At 35.1% G+C, this 8016-nt stretch overlaps 1 protein-coding gene across 1 annotated transcript; it reads left to right on the top strand.

The window, feature by feature from the left end:
* The first annotated feature begins 1894 nt into the window (after positions 1–1894).
* On the top strand, positions 1895–3514 carry LOC122711246 (lymphocyte expansion molecule-like). The gene is made up of 6 exons (XM_043929817.1): positions 1895–2127; positions 2224–2462; positions 2537–2675; positions 2771–2853; positions 2917–3061; positions 3205–3514. Exons 1-6 carry the CDS (start codon positions 1895–1897, stop codon positions 3512–3514), a joined length of 1149 nt encoding a protein of 382 aa, XP_043785752.1.
* Positions 3515–8016: the final 4502 nt, after the last annotated feature.

Here is an 8016-nt window from a genome sequence, read left to right on the forward strand (position 1 = left end):
TTGATAAGATGGATTATTTTTGATATTATTTTGAAGTAAATATTGTGATTTTGAAAATATCAAGGATTATAAAAAAAGAGGATAGGAAACTCGATGTGCCTAGATTTCTAAACTGTAATTTCCTGAACTATTACTCTTATGATAATAATAACGACGAAATTATATTTCTCGCGATCTTTTGATCCATGCTTGAATCATTGGACATTGTCGACACAGATAAAGTTATCGACATTTGTTTTTTCTTTTCGAATCGCGTTCAAATTCGAAAATTCTCGCCACCAGCTCGAATTTTTTGATTCGAAATAATATTTTTCTGAACAATGATTCTTCATTAGGAGAACAATATTGATAACTGTGAACTTATACGTTTTACAAAAAATTAAATTTGAATCGATATTGATATTTTTAAGAATTGACGTATGGTTATGAAAAATAGATTATTTTCAAAGAGATTTATTTTCCTATTTTTTTTTTTTTCTCCCCTTGTACATCGTACATCATCCGTTTATTGTGGATAAATTGAAAAAGTATTTGCGCTGTTGACAACTGTCGTCGATTAATTTCGATTGAATAATTAGATTAGATTGAATAAATTTGCAAACAAATTTGAACGTATTTGGAAGATTATTGGAAAAGCAGGAATCGTTGGGAGTAAAGGGAAATTGTTTGGGACGATGCATGAAAATGATCGATAACAAGACAGGATGAAACATAATGGATCGCAATTAATTCGTCGCATCAACGCAAATAATTAGTTGTTCCTTTCGCGTATCGCTTCTTCAATTAATTTTGATACAACATGTTTGTATGTTTTCACGATCTAATTATAATTACGATTCCACTATCGGTATTAAATTCCTTTCTATCTAGTTATTTATTATGCGTGATGAATTAAATTGTCCAACTAATTAGTTCTAATTCTCGATATTTGAGCACGTAAACTAGTATCGAGTTTTGGATAAATCGCTTTTGTCGGTAATGAAAACTCGATTAACATTGGATAATAGTCAGCACAAAGCTATTTATCATTAAATTGAAATGACGAAGATCGAAGGAAACAAAAAGATCTGATGCAGAACAATTTTTTGCCGATTTTATTTAATTTCTTTGTTTATTTTTTTTAGTTTTTGAAATTTTTAGATGAACGATAAATGATCTAGAAGCTATTTTATCGATTGAAGGTATTCGTGACTAAGTTGGTTTCCTTTAATACCTATCGTTGATATTTTTATCGACCATTCAACAGATATTTTCTTACATTTACGTGTAGCATTGAAAATTTTTGATAAAAAAAAAAAAAATATATATATATAAAAATATTAATAGAAACGTAAACTTACAGACATTTTCAACTCTACCGGTTTGTCACTGACAACCTCGAAACGAGCAACTCGAAACTGAGGCTTCAAGATATAAGATGGCACCACTCCTCGCCCAATCAGTTTTACGCTCCATCTCGTTTTCGTTTTCGAGCTGAATACTTCGAAATACTCTTGATTCTAATAAAAAATACATTCACTCGATCATTATCCAATAGCATAAAAATATAATTTAATTTCTGCACAGATCTATAAAATATATTTTTCACATTCCATCGATATCGATCAATGGCTACAATATGAACTTAGTTTCAATCGAAGAAGAAAATTCAAAACACTAACCTTTCAATTAATCTTTAAAATTACGAACTCTTCTTCGAGTTGGTAATTTTTTTATATCTATTATTTTGATTTTTTTTAAAAATATCTTTCCTCAAATATTATCAATCTTTCGATGAAAAATCATCAACGAACAAAGAAACTTTTAAATCATTAATTAAAGAAAAAAATTTTTCATAAGCGTCTACAAGTGATAAAAGTCTTGAAAGTTAAAAAAACTTGGAATCAAAATCACGATGTCCCACGGAACCAAAAAGTATTTCAACAAAACTTGTCGTTGCGCGTGCAAATGGAAGTGTAATTGTTTAATTCCACGGACGAAAAAAGCTTATCCGGCTTTTGGTAGCACCGCAGAACGAGATGTGAAAATAGGATTGCATCCAAAAATGTATAAAGGTTTAACAATATCACCAGCAGTAGGATTGTACCATCCTAAATTTCCTTTTAAATGCAAACATCCAAGTATAAGGTATATATATATATATATTTGTAAATCCTTTTGAAAATAAAAATCTTTCGATGTCGATCAATATACATGAAGCTTTTTCTTCCGTTTAAAAATTAGTTGGAAGAGACAGATGGAAACGAAAGAATTCTCATTGACCATGGGAGGAAGATACGAGGGAAAATTGAAGGCGCAAAGGGAGCAATTGAAAATGGGTCGTGGTCCAGGAACCCACGAGATCCTTCAATGGCCCGACGACGTGCTGCAAAAACCTTGCAAGACAACGAAAAGAAACGTTGGATTTGGCGGAATTGTTCCTCTTTTCCAACCTTCTTGGCCGTCCGTTACTCCAGGACCAGGCGAATGATTCAACAAATTAATCTCCTTCCACTTCGATCAATTTTTAGTAACATTTTTTTGCTCCTCGTTTCAGGATACTCAAAGTATTATCCTTATTATTACATCGACAAGAGAGAACGCGAGGGTCTCTCCTGCGTTCCAACGTTCGAGTACGATGGTTTGCAACCAAGATCCAAGATCGAAGTTAAACCTTGGTCACTGCCCTGCATCTTGTACGTAATAACGAACTCCAATTTTCTTTTTACATATATTTTCTTCGTTCAAGAAGACATCCCATTTTCAATTTCTTTCTTATTCTTATCGATAGATACAACGTGAAGGATTCGAGGACGATGGACGCTTTTTTAAACAAAGTCGTTGGAAAGAGGGGTCCCTACGATTTGTTCACAGGTTGGCTAGGATAAATACGTACGTTGGATACTCTATATCGTTTCATTTTTTCTTTCTTTTCAGGGCCAAGAGACGACACCACGATCAAAAATTACTTCGCAAAACCGAAAATAAAATTCGACAACTGGCCCAAATCGATCCCATGCGAAATGGACAAATTAAAAAAGAAATCGAATTATTACAAGGGACGTTGGGGCACTTGTCCAAGGTATTCTTGTTACAAGATATATATATATATATCGTTGATCAATCATTAAAAATCCCTTTCTCCTGATTTTTAATTCTCTGAAATTTAATCCTCTCTTGCGAGACGAAGATCGAAAGATGAAGTCCGATAAAATTTTTTGACAGATTTCTAAAGGCATCGGGCATAAGGATGATGTTGAAGGATATATCGTTGTGTTACAAGGATCCAAAGGAGCCGGGGCCCGGCTATTACGATCCAAAATCTCCGAGGAAGCCAAAGAACATGAAGAATTATCCGTTCAACATGAACACCGAATTCATCAGACCGCCCCCGTCGACGGAAATTCGACCTGGACCAGGAAGATACACGATCGAGAAGAAGAGAATTATAGAGGGACACGGATGGACGTACATCTTCAAGAGCAAAGCTCCGCGAACCAAATTTATTTACATCCCCTCGTACAGTTACTTCTAATTCTTTTCCCCTCTTCGTTTCCCCTCTTCGTTTCAATTTGTTTATTAAAATATCGTTATTAAAATAAAATATTGAATTTCGAGGGATAGCTCACTTTGTAATCTTCGCTCGGTTGAAAAGTAACCGGAAGCTTCAAGATAGAGCCGGTTTCGATCGTTCTTCCAGGAGGCACGAAAAATGGTCCAAATGGGTTCAACACGCTCACTTCTATCTTCACGCTTCTATTTAAAATAGAAAAATTTCTTTCTTGCTAAATGTTCCTTCTTCTTTCTTTCTCTCTTTCTTTCTTTCTTTCTTTCTTTTTTTTTTTTTTTTTGTTTTTCTTAATTCTTATTTTGTCGCTCGCAATACTCACTGAGTGGAAATATTTTTAACGAAGAGAAATTTTCTGGAGGACATGCCAATCGCTGTCGGCTCGAATTCTATTACACGATCCCCATTTAAAACAACGATTTCGGGTTTAATGATCGGGCATATTAATTTTGCAAATAATCGTTCGTCGTGTTTCGCGCCGATTTTCGTCTCTATGTTGATCACGCACGTTACGAAAATCGTGGAAACGCAAGGCTCGAAGACTTCCAATAAACTGATCTCACCAGCCGACATATCGATCTCAGGTTCTTCTATTTTCTTTTTTTCTTTTTTCGCTTTTGAAAAATTAAAAAATTACTTTTTCTTTTCACTATACACACACACACATATATATATATTTTTAATAACCAAATACCTTTCTTCGATTTTTCTTCTTTTTCAGACTTTACCTCCTGATTTTCATTAAGCTCCTCCGTGTTCATCTTTAATCTAAGACCTTCCTCGAAGATCATTTTCTTCGGTAATTTTGGTTTGAACATAAAATTAATATTAATAATTTCATCGTTCTGCAAAATGCCAGAGTGTGGCATAATAGTCATCCTATTCGAGGAGCTGGTAAATTCGTAACAACCTGTGAATTTTTTACGTTGTTCCTTGATGATTCCGCAGGTGCAATAAGGATACGACGCCAAATTGAATCCTCTCAGATGAACGGACACCTTAAAAATCAAATTAAAAAAAAAAAAAAAAAAATCTTCTTGAATACATCAATATTTATTTGCTTACAAAAGACTCGTTCACCTTTTTTTTTTTTTTATCTTTACCATGGAATACGATCCACAAGGGGTCGCGGGAAATTGTATAATTTGCTCGCTCAACTCGCAAAAAGTATCTATGATGTACGCGTAAACCTCAATCAAATTCTTCTGCTTCCTTTCGTCCAGATCGTACATTTCCATCGTATCGTCCAACAATCTCTTTTTGTCTTCCTCCTCTGTATAAAAAAAAAAAATTTTAATGCGCGTGTAAAAAAACGAATTCTGGAATTACAACTCTTCCATATAATATAATTTTTTACCGCAAGGATGCTTGTCATTCGCCTCATCTAACTCCGTGTTGTCTTTAAGCTTGTTGTTATTATCTCGATCGATAAGTTGACGCACTATTTTCGATTTCTTTAGATTTACGTGGAACGGGGGAGGAATCCCGCGATACTCAAAAATCGTCATCTGCTTGTTCATCCGACTCTTCAATTGATTCAGCAACGATTGTTTCTTTTTCCCAGCGAGCTCGGCCAAAGTGAAAACTTCCACTAGAAATCTGCGAGAAAAGAAGAGAAAGAAAAAGATCTCTCATCGATATTTTCGTATGGAAGTATATACATATATATATATATATATCTTTTTCTTCTTCTTTTCTTCTTTTTTTGGAAATATACCTTCGTTGAAAAATTAAATATACCTTCGTTGACCAGCCAATCCGTTCGCCCCAATTTTGTTCCCAGGGATATCCATCGGGCACGGGGAATAGATCAAATGAAGCTTGATAGTTTCTCCGGGGAGAATGAATCCAAAGTTATTCGGTTGTATATCAGCAGATAACGGAAGATCTATAAAAGCGTACTCTTGAATCAACAGCGACTCGTTCGTCAGTGTTAATTCCGCGAAGACAGATTCGTGTGTGTGAACGAATCCTAGATCGATACTCGCTGGTTCTGTTGGAACAGAAGAAGGGATTACGAATTTTTGTGCAAACGATTTGTTACCACCCATACCTAATATCAAACCGTTACAAGGTGTTAGACTGGCGATGGTTTTCATTATCAATGGCGGCGGTCTTTCTGAATCTTGCGACAGGATTTGCACTTTGATCGGAAACTCTAATATGTTGGACACTGGATTGTAAAATCTAAAAAAAAAAAAAATGTAGAAATTTTTATGAATTTGTTTGCACATTTTTATGAATTAATATATATTCGTACCGTTTAGAAGAAGTAATTATATTCGATTCGGGTATCAATCTCACATTAATTTTGCAATGAGATTTGGCATCTATGGTGGTCGATTTCGGATGAACTGACACGTGATCAATCAAATTCTTCGGTGTCTTTATTAAAAGCTCGACCATTGTATGCCCTAAATATCGATCGATACCGTGATGTGTGATTAATTAATATCATCATTTGGTATCGCCGATGACTTTACGAAAAAAAGCTTACCAATGTTGAAAACGTTGAACGTTTGTTGAGAAACGTCCGAATCGATCATCACGATGCCCAGATCGATGCAAAGTGGATCCAGACGGATTTGATGGCCCAAAACCTCGGCCCAAATAGGAATACTCTGTTTCGAGGAAACGGGTGAAATTATTTCACTAATCCAATGTTACACGATATTTTTAATTTATTCGTATTGGGAAATGACGAACCTTTTTCCCCAACATCCTGTTTCCGCTCAAGAAATTAATTTCCAAGATCTCGTGGTGTAGACCTACGTATTTTGGTCGAAAAATAATTACGAAATCACACTTAAATTTTGGAAGAACTTCGATCTGATACAACTTTCGAGATTTCTCGCTCTCCAAAATATTCTCGCTACCGTTCCCTTCTTCGTTGCCTAAAATCGTGCATTCGAGAATTCGTTAGGATTCATCTTTCTTTCTTCGATTAATCAAAATATCTGAACCGACTTATGCACAACATAGAGGATTCTTCGCTTAATATTATATCCTGCTCGAAGCGCCATAAGAAGCAATGATCTCGTTCCTTCCTTTCTTGGATTATGATAGAAAATGACTTTTTGCCGTTATTGTAGACCGTAAGAATTCTTTCGTTCAACTTGGGATCGTCGTACTTCCAGATCGGAGCTGAAGGAAATCTGTGATCACCAATTTCAACGACGTTTAATTTAATGTCAAAAACTTGGAATTTCGAGAAAATTATTTGAATGAATTTTCACCTAAGCTCCTTGGGCTCCACAATTGGTTCGGCAATTTGCGGTGTGCAATGAACGTGAACGCGAAACTCGTGGAAATTATTATCGTAATCTGGACTCAGGGTGAGGAAAGCAATCTCCGCCGTCACTTCCTCTTCGTGTATCGGTGAAAATTTTACATTGATCACCACGTGCAAGCCAGGTTTAACCCTTGCAGCATCCATAATTTCGATCTGCGTCCGAAATAATTGTTTTCAGTTTTGAGTTCTCTCTAATTTTAGAAATTTTAAAAAACTTGTAAAAGTATAGAAACCTCGATGATTCCCGGCTCCCATATTTCGGTGTACACCTTGTGGAATCGTATATACGCCCATTTCGACGTTTTATTTGTGATGATCACTTTACGGGAATACTTTTCTTTCGCCTCGAAATCCTGATTAAACAAGAGGCGACAATTGTTGACAATTTGAAAGAAGAGAAATTTTTCAAAAGATCGAGTACCTCAAAAATGACAACACTTGGAGTTGCATAGAAGCAAGTATCTTTCGGAAACGTTTTCAACGTCGTTTTGATGGATTTTTTCAGTACAATTTTTTTCAAAATTATTTCATCTCCTTTTTCTTTCGTTTTATCGTTTTCTTCGAATCTCAAATCCTCGATTTTATTGTCCTTCTCACTCGCCTCTGCCACTCGTCCCTCCGTCACTGGAATATTTTTATCCTTCTCCACAATTGCGAACTCTTCGTCTCGAACCCCTTCGAAAGAAGTTTTCTTTACAGAAGTGATTTCTTTAATTTTATAACTCTTCGAACATATGTATTTCGGTTTCCTCGAAAGAATTTCGTCGTTCATCTCGCGAATGATCTTTGCGATAATTTCCATCTTCCTCTGTTCTCGAAGCCTCTCCTGCTTCTTCTTTTCCTTTTTTTTCTTCAATATCTGTTTTTTTTTTTTTTCGATTTAAGAAAACTTAAAAATTCGAGTTAGAATATCTTTGAAAATTTTAAAAGATTTAGAAAGATTTCATCCACGAAAAAGAAACTAACTTTATCGAAGATTTTAGAATCGGGTGAAAATGACTCGGGTATATTGTACTCCCATCTTATTCTGTAAATATGTATCTCAAATGTGTCAAAATGTCGTTTGTTAATAATTTTTAATCGAAAACGATTCCAAAATACCTTAAGATATTATTCGAACGAATCTTTTGCCCATTTTGTTTCCTTTCCTTGAAATGGCAACTGCGACGCCATTGTT

This window comes from Apis laboriosa, unplaced genomic scaffold (genome assembly GCF_014066325.1).
Source record: "Apis laboriosa isolate Shangri-la unplaced genomic scaffold, ASM1406632v1 scaffold16_cov148, whole genome shotgun sequence".
Lineage (NCBI taxonomy): Eukaryota > Metazoa > Arthropoda > Insecta > Hymenoptera > Apidae > Apis > Apis laboriosa.